Source organism: Larus michahellis, chromosome 24 (genome assembly GCF_964199755.1).
Source record: "Larus michahellis chromosome 24, bLarMic1.1, whole genome shotgun sequence".
Taxonomy (NCBI): domain Eukaryota; kingdom Metazoa; phylum Chordata; class Aves; order Charadriiformes; family Laridae; genus Larus; species Larus michahellis.
Genome location: NC_133919.1, coordinates 3676828 through 3694029, shown reverse-complemented (window position 1 = coordinate 3694029; position 17202 = coordinate 3676828). Strand labels below are relative to the sequence as shown.

Below are 17202 nucleotides of genomic sequence, written 5' to 3'. Positions count from 1 at the left end.
CCTCGCCTCTGCTGCCATCGTGTGAAAACTGGGGAAACTGGGGAAGCGAAGGAGCTCCCGCCGCCCCTCGCTATCCCAGCGCAGCCGGACAGGGGTGCCAGGGCTTTGTTGTCCCCGCTTGACATGAACCCCCCACACCCCCTGCCTTGTTTTTCCCCATCGTGGCCCTACGGGCACCCCCGAAGCACCACCCAAGCCCGGCATGACCCCCCCCGCCCCAGCTCCTCCTTTTATTCACACGAGACACAAAAGGACACAAGAATCAGACACACTTTTATTCCCCACCCATTTTTTCGCTCCCCCCACCTTATTTTTAAAGGCCGCGCCAAAGCAGGACCGACCTCCAAGATGCCCGTGGGGCTGCTCACCCCCCCCTACCCCCCCGCACCCTCAGCACCGGTGACGGCGTCGAAGCAAACGGCGTTTGGGCGGCGGCAGGTGCGAGCCCTGCGACGCGAGCTCAGGATGCGGCCACCTGCGTGAGCGGCTCCTCCAGGTACTGGACCAGCGCCTGCGCCTGCGAGCGGGGAGCGGCGTGAGCGGGGCCCGGCTGGACGGTGCCACCCGCGTGCGCACACCCCGCCCGTGCGCTCGTTTTCATTTCTATTTCCTTTTAGAGCCTAAAAAGGTGTGGTGCGGCGCCTGGGCTGGCGCAGGGGACGGAGGAGCCTCTGCAAGGAGGACTCTGTCCCAGGAGTGTCCCAGGCACGGCAGCTTCCTCCACCACTCCCATCCTCATCCTCCTCAACAGCTCTTTCCCACCCCACAGCAGGGATGCAGCCCTGTGCCCCCCGCCCCCGGCCCCCTCCCCACCGGCGTTACCTTGGCCTTCAGCATCCCAAATCCCACCGTCTCCTTGGCGTACATGCAGAGCAGCAGGTTTGCCACCCGCGTGATGGCCACTCGCCCCTCCTGCCCAGGGAGAAACAGCACCCGTCGCACCCCCGCCTTGGCAGGGACGGCCCGCAGGGTCCCGGGGGACCCCCAGGGCCACGGCGGTGCCCGGCTGCCTGGGGAGGGGACGGCAGCCCCCAGCCCCACGTACCATGCAGTCCATGAGGATGAATTTGAGGTTGTCCTCATTGAACGCCTGGTGCCCGTTCTTGTCGTAGGCCACCCAGATGTTGCTGGCGATGGCCGCGGTGACCCTGGCATCAGTGTCCCCGTAGCCCGAATAGGCGAGCAAGGACCCCTCGTTGTTCAGGAGCCTGGAAATGAAATGGGGGGGGGGGGGGGGGGCGAATTGGTGCCTCTAAACCCAGTGGGGCACCAGACCCTGCTGCATGCCGGGGGCAGAGCAAAAGCCCCAGCCCAGTCCCCCACCCAGGACGCCCCAGGTTTGAAGGGGATTTGGGCAGGGGGTGGGGGGCTTCAAAGCCGGGAAGCTTCGGGGTGCCCCCACCCTGAGCAGGGCAGCGTGGTGGGCCTGCGGTGCCGGCTGCAGCCCGGGCACGAGCCTGGCGGGCAACCACCGTGCATGGCTCCGGCACTGGGTACTGCGCACAGTCCTGGCACCACGCAGCTCCATGCAGCACGCACCGCCCAGCACCACACACCGGCACGGCCCCAGCACCACGCATGGCCCCAGCGCCATGCACAGCCCCAGCACCGTGCGTGGCGCCGGCACCCGTGCACAGCCCCGACACCACGCACGAGTCCTGACACCATGCGTGGCCCCAGCACCGTGCACCATGCACTGCCCAGCACTACCCATCGTGCGCTGTGCACGACCCCAGCACCGTGCATGGCCCCAGCACCGTCCATCGTGCACAGTGCATGGCCCCGGCACCATGCGCTACGCAGAGTGCGTGGCCCCGGCACTGTGCACGGCCCCAGCACCCTGCATCATGCATGGCCACGGCACCATGCATTGTGCATGGCCCCAGCACCGTCCATCGTGTGCTGTGCATGGCCCCAGCACCGTGCATCATGCATGGCCCCAGCACCGTCCATCGTGTGTCGTGCATGGCCCTGGCACTGTGCTCAGCACCATGCGCCCTGCATGGCCCCAGCACCGTGCGCTATGCACCTGGCACCATGCATCGTGCTTGGTCCCGGCACCATGCATCGTGCACCGTGCACGGTCCCAGCACCGTTCATAGCCCCGGCACCGTTCACAGCCCAGCACCATGCACAGCCCGGCACCATCCATCGTGCACCGTGCACAGGCTCGGCACCGTGCACAGCACCGTGCACAGCACCGTGCACCCTGCATGGTCCCAGCACCCTGAATGGTCCCAGCACCCTGAATGGTCCTGCTACCGCGCGTAGCACAGCACCATGTATAGACCCGGCACCGTGCATGGTCCCAGCACTGTGCACCGTGCGCCATGCACAGCCCCAGCACCATCCATTGTGCACCGTGCACAGCCCCAGCACCGTCCATTGTGCACCGTGTATGGCCCAGCACCGCGCGCCCTGCGTGGCCCCAGCACCGTGCATCATACACCGTGTACGGCCCCAGCACTGTGCGTGGCCCAGCGCCATCCATCACGCCCCGTGCATGGGCCCCAGCACCGTGCACCCTGCACGGCCCCAGCACCATCCATCACGCCCCGTGCATGGGCCCCAGCACCGTGCACAGCCCTGGCCGGGCCCCTCAGCGCCCCGGGGGGCCATTTCCAGGGCCGGAGGTTGGAGGGAGGGAAGGCAGCGTGTCCTGGCAGGCGCGTGTCGCTGCGGGGAGCGGGAGCGAGCCGGCCACCGCTGCCGCCCCCATCGCCCCTCGCCCCGGCCCCTACTCACAGGGTGCTCTGGACCCCGCCGGTGTTGGCCTGGCTCAGCACCTGCGTCAGGGCCTTGGGGCGCAGCATGGCCGCCGCCGCCCCGCTCCGGGCCCTGCGATGGCGGGGAAGGCCGGAGCAGGCCTCCTCCGTCAGCGAGGCCATGCTCTGCCCGGAGCACGCTGGGACATGTAGTCCCTGTGCCGGGGACGCCATGCATCCCGCCGACGGTGGCCTGCGCCCCCGGAACACCCCGGGGTGCTGCCCCCGCGCCCAGAGGGACGAGGCAAGGGGAAGCCCGGCCAGAGGGGGGGGGATTAGCTGGACACCCCCGAACTGAGCCCTCGGTCGGACACCCCCAAACCGACCCCTCGGCCACCCCGGTGGCACCGGGGCCTGGATCAGCCCCGGGGAAAGGCCGTGGCACGGCGGCAGGGGGCCTGGTCCCCACCGCTAGCCCAAGTGAAGGGGCGGGGGGGTCTGTCAAAAATGGAGCCGTTAGAGCGGCTTCAGCAAAGGGAGGGGGCACAGATGGGGGGGCCGGGGTTCGGGGCGGCGGGGGGGTGCGGGATGGATCCCGCTAATGAGGGAAGGGTTTGCAGGATGGATTTGGCTAATGAGGGGGGTGCAGGATGGATTCGGCTAACGAGGAAGATCCAGGGTAGAGCCAGTTAATGGGGGGCTGGGGGGGGCAGGACGGATCCAGCTGACCAAGAGGATCCAGGCTGCTAATAAGAGGGGTGCAGGATGGATCCAGCTAATGAGGGGGATCCAGGGTAGAGCCAGCTAATGAGGGGGGGTCGAGGGGGATGCAGGACAGATCCAGCTAATCAAGGGGATCCAACCTGGAGCCAGCTAATAAGGAGGGGGGGTTCAACCTGGAGCCAGCTAATGAGGCTGGGAGGGAAGGATGGATCCAGCTGACCAAGAGGATCCAGGCTGCAGCCAGCTAATAAGGGGGTTGCAGGATGGACCGAGCTAATGAAGGGGGTGCAGGACGGGCCCTGCTAATGAGGGGGATCCAGGCTAGGGCCAGCTAATAAGGCGGGGGCGGGGGGGGGGGGGGCGCGGTGCGGGACAGACCCAGCTAACCCAGGGGGGGTCCAGGCTGAAGCCAGCTACTAGGAGGGGGTGCAGGACGGATCGGTCTCCCGGGGGAGCCGCTGGGGATGCTGCTGGGGGGGCCGCACGGCAGGCAGCTGCCCCCTCCCTGCCCCTTTAACACCCCCCCCCGCCCCGCTCGGGGCGCTGCAGCAGGTCCCCGCCGGGCCGCCAGGGGGCGCAAGCGGCGGCGCGGGGGCGGGGGGGGGGGGCCGGAGCGCCGCTCTCTCGCGCGGCGGCGCGCGCCGCCTCTCTCTGGTGGCGGCCCGGGCTGGCGGGGCGGGCGGCGAAGATGGCGGAGCCGAGCGGCGGCGGCGGGCCCGGCCCCGGCGGGGAGGGCGAGGCGGGGCCGGGCGGCCCCGGCGGGGCTCTCATCCGCGTCACGGTGAAGACCCCTAAGGACAAGGAGGAGATCGTCATCGCGGACGGCGCCTCCGTGCGCGAGGTGGGGGCGGGGGCGGGCCTAGGGGGGTGTGGAGGGGCGAGGGGGGCCTGGCTTTGGGGTGAGGGGACCTGGGGGGACCTGGCTTTGGGGTGAGGGGCTGAGGGGACCTGGCTTTGGGGTGAGGGGCTGGGGGAACCTGGAGGGGCCTGGTTTTGGGGGCGGGGTGAGGGGCTGAGAGGACCTGGAGAGGCCTAGTTTTGTGGGGATGAGGGGCTGAGGGGGCCTGGAGGGGCCTGGTTTTGGTGGGGTGAGGGGACCCGGGGAGGCCTGCGGTTGCGGGGAGTAAAGGACTAGGGATCTGAATGCAGGGGCTTTTGGGGGAGGGACCTGGCTTTAGGCAGGCGGGGAGGACTTTGGAGGGGAACTGCGGGTGCCGGGGGGCCCTTGGAATTGGAGGAACACAGCTTTGGGTTGGAGATGAGGGCTAGCGGGACTTGGAGGACTTTTGGGAGACCTGGATTTGGGTTGGCAGTGGAGCTGGGGGGGCTTGGGGGGCACTCCTGGCCTTTGGGGCCTTGTGGGAGCCAGGCTCGGGGGGAGCTGGGAGACCTGGGTGAGGGCAGGGGCTTGGCGGGGGGCTTTGAGTGGGGAGGTGACACTTGGGATGGGGACAGTCCCGGTGGCGAGGGGGCAGGATGGTGCTGGGCTAATATGTGGGAGGGTTCGTGGATGGGATGGGGGGTGAGGGGCTTGGAGAGTGGCTGTATGGGGAAGGGAGCTTTGGGGTGGATGGTGGCTGTGGGGAGAGGGCTGTGAAGGATTGGGGTGGGGGTCTGGGGGCTCGGTCTGCGCGCTGGGCTGCGCGGGGTGCTGGAGGGAAGGTGTTCCTTGAGCAGTTGGTCTGGGAAGGTTGCCGCAACGGGGAGAAGTGGCTTTGGGGGCAGAGCTGGAGGAGTGTGTTTGAGGCTGCCTGGGGGGAAGCAGCTGGTGGTGTGGGTCTGGACGCTGGGAGGCAGATCCCTCGGGCGAGAGGAGGGGGGCTGGGCAAGTCTTTTGGGTCAAAGGTTGGATGGAGCAGAGGAAAGGGAACATCAGCCCTTCCTGCGAGGGAGCTTCACAGGGCACGGTGGCATGGGGCAAGCGGGAGGGGGCTGGAATTTGCAAGGCCTGGCTCAAGCGCTGGTGGAAGTGGCTGTGCCCACTGGGACAAGGTGTCATCAGCACGGCTTTCGGCTTCGTGGCTTGCTGCATGCTTTGATCTGGGGTGTAGGGCACGAGGTTGCGGTGTGAAGGACCTGACGGAGATCTGTGGGGAGCAGAATTGTGGGGTAGGCAGGGGCTGTAGGACGTGTGGCCCTCCTGCTCCTTCTCGGTTGGCTCCTGAGAGCCTGTGGGTATAAGTGTGATGTTAAGTGACGGGCTTTGTGCAGAGGAGGGCACAAAGCTTTGTGACCAGGATGACCTGGGGTCAGGGCTGCGCTCTCCCAGACACTGGTTTTGAGGCTTCTAGTGTGAAGGCTGTGAGCTCCTCTGGGGCAGGTGTGTGCTTCTCTTTCCATCCTGGCCTTTCCCTCTGATTTCCTCTAGTTTGTGGCTTCCAAACGCAGGGCTTTTTCCGTACAGTTCAGGTTGGAAATGTCCCAGCTGGGCTAGCAATGACAATCGTATTGGCAGGTGTTAATCCCACCCCATCACAGAGTAAAGAAGAGGTGTCCGTGTTACGTGGCGTGGCATGCTCATAGGGAATTCAGTTGCAGAAATAGGAATTGGAGAAGACCTAGTTTATTTCCATTGGCTGATAAAGGATTGTTCCCTTTTGCATAGAGCTCTGTCCTGTATTAAATCAGAGTTGGGCTTTCCTTAGGAAAAAAAATCAAATGAGCAGAGACAAAAAAAAAAAAGTTCAGTCATTCAGAGGATAAATGGTGTATTTGGATTAGACCTAAGAGACACACTTGGTCTGGCTTTGGAAGCCTTCACCTCTTCGTGAGGTAATCTTTCTATTCTTTCAGAAATTTACTCGGCATTATGTAAATGCAGAGCTTGTCTTTGTGTTGGTTTTTTTTTTCTTAACACCTCAGACATCCTCAGCAACTGGTGACTGAATTGGTACCTGCATGGGCTGCTTTTGGGTGAGGTACTGGAGGACTGTCAGTTCCTTATGCCGTTTGCATAGTGGATGTAATATCTGGAGTATTAGCTTTAAATTTCTGGTCTCGGTCCTTTGCCTGAAAAATGCTTTTGTTTGTTTTTCAGTTCAAAGAAGAGATTTCCAGGCGGTTTAAAGCCAAACAGGATCAGCTGGTTCTGATCTTTGCTGGGAAGATCCTGAAGGATGGAGACACGTTGAATCAACATGGGATCAAAGATGGGCTGACTGTACACTTGGTCATTAAGACTCCACAGAAGTAAGAAGCTGTTTCGTCTTGGGGGGGCTGAGGATAAATGGATGATGCGGATAAATGGTGGTGGAGCACTTCTGCGCGGTTGGCGACTGAAGCGGAGTACTTGCGTGAGGCCTGAGTGCCGGTTTTGGGGTGCGTGTGAGTCTGGCAGCGGTGATCTGGCAGGAGAACTCTCCCAGGCGCTCTCCCTGCCACGGCTTTGCTGTGCAGCTGTGGCGTTTATCGTTTGCCCTGTCTTTTCCGTAGGTTACACGGTGCTGTAAGTTTGTGGCAAGTACCTGAGGGAGTTGACTCTTCTTTAACACAACTCGTGTATGTGGCTTTGCGTATTTTGAGCCTTTATAATTTAGTAATCGTGAAAGAACCCATTGGAACTTGATACTAGGTCTAACAAAGATAAGGTGCTGTTAACTGAAATTACTTTCACAATGAATTAGTGTTGAAGTTGAAACCAATACCCAGTTTTTCTTTTGCTTCCTGTCGTATTCTCTGCTCTGAGCCTGTGCTCACGCTCTCTTGGGTGCCACGGGAGGCATGCTGCACGTACAGAGCACTAACTGTAGGGCAGAGTGGTGTTTCTGTGTGGTACCTATAGTATGTCTGCATGGGCAGGTGCAGACAGGTGGGTGCTCCACCTCAGTGGGAGTGTGCGGAGGCTCGGGATGTATGACCACGTGCACGCAGCGGTGTGGTTGTTAGGTCAAGTATAGTACTGCAGGCACACCCTGGGGTGGCTCCCAGCTTGGACACGGCTCGCTTATGTCCATCTACACCGTGTAGCTTGGCCTGAGAAAGGGACGCAGGATTGACCGCAAGGTCCTGCAGGCTTTTCCCAGTGCTGCCCGATGGAGTAGCGGGCACGGAAGGCTCTTGGGAACGGTTGGTATACTTCAGGCGCAGCCGTGTCTCGTTGATCTCGAAACCCCCTTTGCAACTGTTTCTCGGGCTCCCTGCTGCAGTCTGATGGGACTCCCAGTGAGCTAGTGGGGCTGTGTCTCTTTGTGCGGTTCTGCTGTCCCTTGGGAGAGCTGCCTTACTGGCTTAGTCAAGATTACTGCTTTTTTTATCCCCCCCCTTCTCTTTTTTTTGCAAAGACAAGCAAGTGTATTGTCAGCTTCTGCAGGAGGCCTCTCTCTGGATTGTGCATCTCCAGGTAGCCTGATAGCCTGATGCTGTTTACCACTGTCTCCACAGCAAACTGGCGGTACTTGTGAACCATTTCAAAGGGTAAACAAGAGAGCTGTCCCGGGTTGCTCATTTTTTTTTTCCCCTGCTATAATAGTCATAGATAAGTGCTTACTGAAGACATTACAGCCTCTTCCTGTGCTGCGAGAAACCAAGTGACCTTTCTCCAGCTTCCTTCTTCCTTTTTTGTTCAGCTTCCTTTTTGCTTTGTTTCCGCACTCTCTGCCTCCCTCTCAGTGGCTGCTGCTTTTCAGCAGCAGCAGTCAGGTGAGTCTGGAAAGTGGACAGGGACCTTCAGGTTTGATTTTTAAAGTCCTAGAATAAGAGTGAAAAAGGAAAACGAGTTAGAGAAAGGACTTTTTCTTGGTTTGGAAAAAAAAATAATCAGGAAATGTTTGTTCTTTTTTACTTGTCAGTGGCATAATGGCATTATTTGAGGCAAGTAAAGTGAGTTTTGTGGTCTAATTTCATGTGAAAGCTCCTCAGCACTAGTCCAGGACTCAACTGTCATGACTGCAGCTGCTTCAGAGAATCTTTAAATGTTCTCTTTCAAATTCCTGTAAAAAGCCTAAGGAGGAACTGTGATTACAAGGTATTAGCTTGGGTTGGTTTATTCAATAAAGCCCATGTCCAGCATCTGCTCCGCTGTGGCTTATGGCGCAGTGTCTGCACGTGTGTATTAAAAGAAGCTCTAGTCAACTTGTGTTGGACGGAGAAGCCTTGTGTGCAAGGTGTGGCGAGATGTGAATTCATAGCCCAGCCGGCCAGAAACATTCTGTAGCTTCATGGGGCAGATGCTGGTTGCCTCGTGCCTCAGTTTCCCTATCTGTAGAGCAATGCTGATACTTAATTTTGCCCCCAGGAGCACTGATAGGAATATTCAGTGCATGGGAGGATTTGCAGAAAAGCAGATTCTTGTTTACCCCATGCGCTAGCCCTGCTGTAACCTCCTGTGGTTTCTGTGGGAGCAGCAGGAGGATTTTCCTGTTTGGAGCAAACTCATTGCTCAAGGATATAGCTGAGGTAAATAGTTCAGTGCGATTCAAGGAAGAGCTACATACAACTCAGGGTAAGACCAGTCAAGCCACTTTGTGTGGGCCAGCATAAAATATCCGGGGCTGTTATGCATCAGGCTGGGAGGCAGATTCCAGCAGATGGAAGGCATCTGGGAGCACAGCTGTGCATCCGTCCAGGCAGGAATGGAAGCAGCCAGGGCTGGCTGCTGTGGGGACAAGAGGCGCAAAGGGAGGCTCGGTCGGTGTGGGGTGCACTGTCCTGTGTCCCCCACAGAGGCCTCTGCTCACCGTTCCTGAATCTCACGAGTTTAATGCCTTCTTTTGTTTCTTCGCAGGGTCCAAGATTCAACATCTGCTGCTTCTGCCCCCAATGCTGCTTCTGCCCCCACTGCAAACCCTTCTTCTCCTGCTGCCCCGTCTCAGCCTTCCACATCCAGCAGCGCCGGTTCTGACACAGGGAGCGGCAGCAGACGGAGCAGTGGGTCAGGGACCATGGGAGGTCCTGGAGACGGAGGCCCTAATAGTGCTACATCCATCCTGTGTAAGTGACGGCTGTGAGAAGGTGTGGCCCAAAAGAAGAATTTCCTAGGATTAGACCAAGGAGTTCTTGACCCCTGCAGTTATCTCTGCTTGCTGTAGGCTTTGCATGAGTCGTTTCCACCAGCGTACCTCAGTTTCCCTGCTCAGGATAATGCCGAGGCCCTTGTTGAAGCATGTGTAGGGGGTGTCCTCCCTCAGAGTTGGCTGCCGTAGGAATATAGGATACCCCTAGATTCGTGTGGGTGCAGCTCAGCTGACGTGCTTGTCCTCTTTTTGCAGCTGCCGACAGTTACTGACTCACGCCTCTCTCCCCGTGTGTTGTTCCCTCTCCAGCTGGCTTTGGTGGCATCACTGGGCTGGGCAACCTTGGGATGGGCTCTGCCAACTTCATGGAGCTCCAGCAGCAGATGCAGCGGCAGCTGATGTCCAACCCAGAGATGCTGTCTCAGATCATGGAGAATCCCTTGGTGCAGAACATGATGTCTAACCCTGACCTCATGAGACAGATGATCATGGCCAATCCCCAGATGCAGCAGCTCATGGAGAGAAATCCAGAGATAAGCCACATGCTGAATAACCCGGAGCTCATGAGGCAGGTGAGTCAGCAGGCCAGGGCCTGTTTAAAGCATGTTCAGGAGAATCTTTGTGGACCAGCTCCAGTGTCTGCTCTCCAAAGGGAGTGTGTGAATGCCAGATCAGTGATTTTTTAGACATCTCTTCCTTCCTGCTGTAAGCCCCCCACAAACAGATGGTGGTCTTGAGTTATCTGAATACTCGTTACTCAACCCACATACTTGCAACTCTTATTTCCCTTTCAGGGCTATTGAATCCATCAGGTGTTGGGCAAAAAAGGGATGATGGGATCATCCTAGCGTGCTGAATACGAGGCTACTGTGTTCTGATTCAGCAAGGGGAGTAAAAGCAGTCATGGAGAAGCGAAGCTACTGTGAAAGCTTTTTGTTTCTCTCTCGTTCTCTTGATAGATTAAGTATAGGCTACAGAGCTGTACAGTCAGTATTTTACTACCTGTGTCAGTGGAGAGCACTAGTCGTAGGCCGGGATCCTAGAGGTCTCAATTTTCTGTACAGTCCCAGAACAGAGAGGACCCACGCCCTAGAGGACTGTCTATCTGGAAGACCGAAGGTTCATCGGAAGGGAAGCATAAGGGATGAGTGAGAGCCTGAGTGTTAAATAGCCTTTGACAGGACTCTGCTGTTCCCCCAGGAAGACTTGTCAGGAGGTCTTTCTGGCTCGTTGCTGAACGAGCCTAGTTTCCATCTGCTTCTTGGTTATCTTTCTTTCAACTGTGTCGGCCATACACGAAATTCCAGAGTTGCAGGACTAAATTGTGAATGGTCCGTACTTAAACGAGATCTGGATGTTCTTTGTGCAGGGAGACCCATCGGAAGTCTGGAGAGGGTGAATTTGTGGGTTTTCTTGAAATGGGAAGGATCCAATCTCTTCCACCTTCTCAGTTTTTGAATGCAGTCCATCTACTTTGAGTGGGAACATATGGGTGTTAAATGTTTGGATGTCCTGATACTGCTTAGAAACAAAACAATCTCATCCAGCTGAATTGAGGTTGAGAAGGAAGAGAGCTGAGCAAGGATGGGAGGAGCCAGGATCCCTGGGCTCTCTTTGCTTGGATAAATGATCTCTCTGCTCTCTGGCTGTGAAACGGGTTTAATTATACTCTTTCTTCTGGGAGCTGAGATTTAACTCTTTCAGTGCTTGGCTGGTAGATCAGTAGAATACCGCTGGGCTGCTAATTCTGATCCACTCCGGCCTTCCCGTGGTGCACATGGGCCTGAGCTTTCCATGTTTTCCTCCTTCTCCCAGACAATGGAATTGGCTCGTAACCCTGCCATGATGCAGGAGATGATGCGGAACCAGGACCGTGCTTTGAGTAACCTCGAGAGCATTCCAGGAGGATACAACGCCCTGCGCCGGATGTACACGGACATCCAGGAGCCCATGTTTAGTGCAGCCAGGGAGCAGGTACGGACTGAAATCCCGTTAGTGGGTTGCAGTGTGCTGAGTATGGGAAAGGGCTCTTTCCCCGACCCCTGTGTTAACGGGGCAGCCTTCCCCAAGCGTGGCTGTTAACCCCTCCTGCTCTAGATGATGAATGAGAATGTTGGGCAGTGCCCGTCATCCGGTTTTATTACGCGGTTCGGTGTATCTGAGCAGAGACCTGCCCTCCCTCCTTTGGTCTCCAAGCAGGCTGGATGCCAGCCACTGCCGATGCAAAGGCCCCATAGCTTCGTTAGCGCAGCCCTCTGCTCTCAGCCCGGCTTACTGTATTAGCTGGAGCCTGACGCCTTTGGATTGGAGCTGGCTGAGATCCAGCTGGCTTGAAGCGCAGGAGGAGTGAGCACAGGTCTGTCTGCAAAAGGCCGTGCAGACATACTCCAGTCTAGCATTACCTACTGGTATGTCCGGGTGCTGATTTTACATGGATGTTTTGAAGGCCTGCATTTGGGAGCCAAATCTAGGGCTGTGGCCACTTCTTGAGCCTGGTGATTTTCTGACCGAGGTGTGTTGTGGATTACAGATTTCTCAGGAGGCAAATTATGGCGTGTGTTTAGCAAATTCTGGGCCTGGATGAATATGATCGGCTGTTCCCTAGCTCACACAGTGGTGGGGTTAGTCTGACGTTCTCTACTGGGGCTCACTGATTACGGCTATTTCTTTTTTCTTTTTCCCTAGTTTGGCAACAATCCTTTCTCTTCCTTGACGGGGAATTCTGATAGCTCAAGCTCTCAGCCTTTGCGGACGGAGAACAGAGAGCCGTTACCGAACCCCTGGAGCCCCACGCCCCCTGCTTCCCAGAGCCAGGCACCCAGCAGCGAAGGGAGCACCGGCTCAGCAACGACCCAAAGCACACCGACTGTATCCAACCCCTTTGGGCTGAATGCTGCTAGCATTGGGGCTGGTACGTAACCAAGAGAGGAACCAGAGGGTGCTGCTGACTGAAGAGGTCACCCACGCTTCCTTGGAGGGCGGTTTCCTCTGGCATTTGAGTGCCTGCCAGTGGCTGCTCTCCAAATGAATGAATCTAGCCTGGCTGCAAGCACAAATGTGTGCCTGTCGGAGGGTTACCCTGAGGTCCCTGCAGCCCTCGAGGGCATGGGGGAGCGGCAAGCAAAGCACTACCATTGCTGTCCACAGCGATATTCCCTGTTAGCCAGGGGATGAAGTAAAGGCATTGGTGTTATATGTCGTCTTGTATTTCAGGCAGCACTCAGGTTTTCCTTTCTCTTCTCTTCCCTTTCCCCTTGCAGGCATGTTTAACAGCCCAGAGATGCAAGGCCTCCTGCAGCAAATTTCTGAAAACCCTCAGCTGATGCAGAACATGATCTCTGCCCCTTATATGCGGAGCATGATGCAAACTCTTGCTCAGAACCCAGACTTTGCAGCACAGGTAAAAGTGTTACAGTTGTCTTCTCTTGTCAGGCTGGCCGTGAGCACAATGCTTGTGATCTGCTTCTGTGGTTGGAGTGCTTCCTCTTGCAAAAACCAGAGAGCTGAGTGAATGTAGACAGTTTCGTTGTGTTTTTTGGTAGCTTGAAGGCAGTCGCAGTACTGAACCCTGTGTCTTAGCAGAGCCCCTAAGAAAAAAAAGTGGCTTTCAAAGGGACATGGGAATGAGCCTTCTTTTTCCCCTGGCCAAGTGGTCCCTGTTCAATACTGTTGCCAGGAATTGAGCTGTCCTGTTTCAGTCCCCATTAGCATTAGGGGAACGTGTTGAAAAGCCCAGGGAGGGAGACAGGGGCATGACTGACTTGTTCTTCATGGCTTAGTTATGTAGGGCTTAACAGCCAGTGGCAGCAACCCTCTGACCCTACCTACGTGTGCTGTCTCTTGCTAGATCATGGTAAATGTCCCCCTCTTTGCTGGGAATCCACAGCTTCAAGAACAGCTCCGCCTTCAGCTCCCTGTCTTCCTGCAGCAGGTAAAGGCCCCTGTCTGGCCCTGTGCTGCTCTCGGCCCCCAGGCTCCAGAGCTTTTCCATCCTCTGTAGGAGAGGGAGTAGCTCGGCTGCTTAGTCAAGTGGATGAGGAAGCATGTGGGCTCGGGTGGTCTGGGCTGTGAAAGAAAGGGGTTTGCACAGGGGAGAGAGAAAGGAAGAGCTTATTTAGACGAGGCAATCTAAATTAAGTAATCTACCTAAAGGTGGGCTTCGAATTAGACTAGTTAAGCTACATGAAACCCCTGTGTGGACAGCCTCTCACTGTAATGAGGTTACAAAAATTAAACGAGCTAATTGTGCTAGAGCAGCTGGTTCACTCAGGTAAATCAAATAAAATCACTTTAATTCCAAAGGCATGGGCCCCCAGTTCTAATCTGATTCACCTAGTTCATTTAGGAAATTTGATCTGAACTCTCTGAGTATCTGTAGATGATGAGCCCTGCAGTCTGGAGACTTGAAGGAGGAACCAGACTCGCAGGTTTGCTCTGGCTGCAGGGCGAGAGGCGAAGCTCTGTGCTAATCGTTGTTCGGATTTAAAGCTGGTGGATCTCTGGCTGCCGAAGCTCTCGCTGTTTGGTACCGCTGTGTCTTTTTTTGCCTTTGTTCCCAGATGCAGAACCCAGACTCCCTCTCCATTCTCACCAACCCCCGCGCCATGCAGGCGCTCCTCCAAATCCAGCAGGGACTCCAGACGCTGCAAACGGAGGCCCCAGGACTAGTGCCAAGGTAAAGAGCGCTTCGGAGTGGGTTTCTGCAGGCAGAGATGACATGCTTGATAGCAGCAGGCAAACTAGCTGTTGATTCATCGAGGAGATCTGCTTAGGGCTCTCTGTCATGGGGACTTGTCTGTGTATGTGTGCGCCTGCAGGCCTCTCTGCGTTCCAGCTAATTAGCACTTTCTGCTTGTTTGTACTTCACGCGGGGAAGTCCTTGACCTTTTCTTTTTGGAGACAAGGTTTGGAAACCACTTGGTCCCTCCTTCGTCTTTTGTTTGCTGTATTCGGTATTGGCTGAACTCAAGAATTTTATCTCTGGAGAGCAGTCTGAGATGCGCAGCCACAAGGTTGGGTGGGTGCTTTGGGGCGGACTGGTCTGCCGGCAGCCCGCAGGCCCTCTCTCCTCTGGCAGCGTGGGTCACGTTCAGTCTCTGCAGTTCCTTTCAGGCCTGCGCCTCTGTTAGGATTGCGTACTCCCAGCACCGTGTGTGACCAGGGTACAGACGCAGCCAGTTTAATTTACAAAGCTGTCCGGTAGTACGGGCCTCAGCGAGGGCCAGCCTGGCAGAGCCTGCCGGTTACCCTGCTGCCCGGCACTCGGGGGACACCCAGAAGTGCCAGCTTGCCTCTGAGCGTGCCCTCCCTTCCTCTGCAGCCTCGGCTCCTTCGGCATGCCTCGAATGCCCCCGTCCTCCACAGGAGGAAGCACAATCCCGGAGAACCCCGTTCCCTCCGCTTCAACGCCGGCCAGTGCCTCTCCAGCTGGGGGTGGTAACCCCCAACAGCAGCTCATGCAGCAGATGATCCAGCTGCTGGCCGGAGGAAGCTCTCAAGTATGTAATGCCCAGCTGCATGCCGATACTTTTCTGGGGAGGGACATCTCCAGGGTGAGCTAGAGGATGTTCGGATCGTCCCCCTCCCACTCTAGGGATGTGGTCCCCAACAGGTTTCTCTTGGCTGTGGTGCTTTATGCCGGGTTTGGTGTCTCGGGCTGGCTGGTTCTTTGGGGTGTGGTAACCCTTTGCGCAGGTTTGAAGCTAAGAGTGGCAGGGATTCTCCTCGCAGTGCTGCCCTCACCGTAGGTACAGAACTTGGACTAACCGTGTGCAGTGTGGCTGCTGTGCCAAAGCCCGTGGCGATGCGGGGAGTATTTCGGCGATGTGGGGAGCCTGGCGTATTTCAGTACCCCTAAAGCTGAGCTCAGGGTCCCGCTCAGCCGCCGTCGCTGGCCCTGCCCGTGTTGCTGTTGCTCTCTGCTGTCTGACTCTAAGGTCTTTGTCCTTTCCCTCTGCAGGCGCAGAGTCCTGAAGTGCGATTCCAACAGCAGCTGGAGCAGCTGAACGCCATGGGCTTCATTAATCGTGAGGCCAACCTCCAGGCGCTTATAGCCACTGGTGGAGACATCAATGCAGCTATTGAGAGACTGCTGGGCTCCCAGCCTTCCTAAACTCTTGTCATGCTGCCCCACAGATGTCAGCACATGCATCCATACACATGCACAGGGGGATCTTTCAGGAAAGCCCACCATCATTTTCATATCTGACAGCTGTCCATGTATTTAAAACAAAAAGAAACAGCTTAACCCCTGACCTTCCTACTAAGTTAAGATTTCATGTTGAAATGCTCTTTAACTGGCTTGTATGTGGATTCCAGTTCTCATCGTGGCCACAGAGACTTCAGATGTGTATTTTTTCCTAAATATGCCCTCTGTCTCAGACACTCTTCTCTCTCTCTCTAGATGGTAGAGGCGATACTTCTAGTTACTTACCTGAATGATTGTGTTTTGAGTAGCTTGATTTTAACTGTACATGATTCCCTCCCCCAGCCCTCCTTTCAGGCAAATATTTAAAACTTGAGCCACGTTTGGGTTTTGGTTATTTCTCCCAGCATCTTATTGGGAATGGATCAAAAGAAAAATTGAAATGACCTGGAAATTTCTGATGTCGTTTGTCTTAATGTTCCATTGGATGAACTGAGCCTGTGTCCCTCGCGTACAGGTGCCTCTGATCTCCTGGTAGAGGGCTAACGTGCATGAAAATGACTGATGAAGTATGGCCTCTTTACGCTCTTGGGATGGTGTAAAGGAGCCTCGATGCCTTCGGGGATCAGGCTTGCTGTTCTTGAACTTGAGTTGAAAGTGCCGTGTAGAAGAACGTGTTCGAAAGGTGTGTTTTTGCCCGAGCGATGTAGTTCTCGCGCGGTGGTGGCAGGGGTTTGTTGACTCGTGTGCTCAGTAGGCTCGTTCCTGAAAGTGTAAAAACAAAAAAGGAAATTGAAAAAAAAATACGTTAACAATCTTTTCGCTTCACTGGAAAATGTTGAAGTTCATGTTATTCCCGGTTTAGATCCATCCCTCGTCCCCCCCCCCCTCCCTCCATTTTGGTGTGTTTGAATGTTATGACTCTCCAAGAAACTCCCCAAGGACCAGCAGGGTGATATTTTCCCAAGAGCCTCCATGGCTGTGTAATTTGCATACCATTTTTATCAAAGAAAAATAAATGCGCACAACCATCTGTCTCCCTGCACTCCATGTATCTTCCTTGATTGCCACATTGACGCTGATTGAGTTCCCCTAGTTATTTGTGATGAATCTGTCTTGTCCCCCATCCTTACCCCGTGCAGGCGGCGTGGGGCGTCCTTCCCCACCTGGCCGGGCTCGCTTCCCTCTTGTGGCAGGAAACCTTTTGGATGCTGAAATACTTCGGAAATGCTGAAGGTTTGCCCCAAACCTGACCCCAAACGTGCCCGTTTGGAAAAGCTTCCTTTGAATTAGGGACTCTGGAGCATGCGTAGGACAAACCGACAGTGACTTGTAGTTCCGCGGTATTTGGATGACCTGATGCACGGTATATGAGAACCCAGCGGGTTCTTCTGCTGACCCCGAGGCATTTGCTGGCGGCTGGTCAGTGCACGATGGATTTTACCCCTGCTTTTCTGTAGCCACCGGTGTTTGCTGATAGCTGGGTGTTAGCGTTCTGGTTTTATTTTGTTTTTAAAGCTTCTTTTTGTAGGGAGGATCGGGCAGCGCGAGGGAACGGGAGGAATCCCCGCGCTGCTTTCTTGTGTACCTGTAAAACCTGCTGCGCCCAGCTTGCTTCTGAGTGGGAGATGGGATCTATCAGTAATACCCCGGCTTGACGGAGAGCGTAGGTGGAGCA

At 56.3% G+C, this 17202-nt stretch overlaps 2 protein-coding genes across 5 annotated transcripts; one reads left to right on the top strand and one right to left on the bottom strand.

Annotated features, from left to right (window-relative positions):
• Nucleotides 1–252: 252 nt before the first annotated feature.
• On the bottom strand, nucleotides 253–2939 carry LAMTOR2 (late endosomal/lysosomal adaptor, MAPK and MTOR activator 2). The gene is made up of 4 exons (XM_074566310.1): nucleotides 2746–2939; nucleotides 1046–1208; nucleotides 823–912; nucleotides 253–517 (listed from the first exon to the last, which is right to left on the bottom strand). Exons 1-4 carry the CDS (start codon nucleotides 2937–2939, stop codon nucleotides 461–463), a joined length of 504 nt encoding a protein of 167 aa, XP_074422411.1. The 3' UTR covers nucleotides 253–460.
• Nucleotides 2940–4030: 1091 nt separating this feature from the next.
• On the top strand, nucleotides 4031–16569 carry UBQLN4 (ubiquilin 4). 4 transcript variants are annotated; one of them, XM_074566246.1, is made up of 11 exons: nucleotides 4031–4269; nucleotides 6466–6617; nucleotides 9151–9356; nucleotides 9689–9951; nucleotides 11195–11353; nucleotides 12065–12290; nucleotides 12640–12779; nucleotides 13227–13310; nucleotides 13939–14054; nucleotides 14700–14877; nucleotides 15339–16569. In XM_074566246.1, exons 1-11 carry the CDS (start codon nucleotides 4117–4119, stop codon nucleotides 15489–15491), a joined length of 1830 nt encoding a protein of 609 aa, XP_074422347.1. In that variant the 5' UTR covers nucleotides 4031–4116; the 3' UTR covers nucleotides 15492–16569. The 4 variants fall into 4 exon arrangements, with proteins under 4 accessions (XP_074422347.1, XP_074422348.1, XP_074422350.1 ...); XM_074566248.1 differs by lacking the exon at nucleotides 13227–13310 and having other exon boundaries at nucleotides 4099–4119; nucleotides 4168–4269; XM_074566247.1 differs by lacking the exon at nucleotides 13227–13310 and having other exon boundaries at nucleotides 4038–4269.
• Nucleotides 16570–17202: the final 633 nt, after the last annotated feature.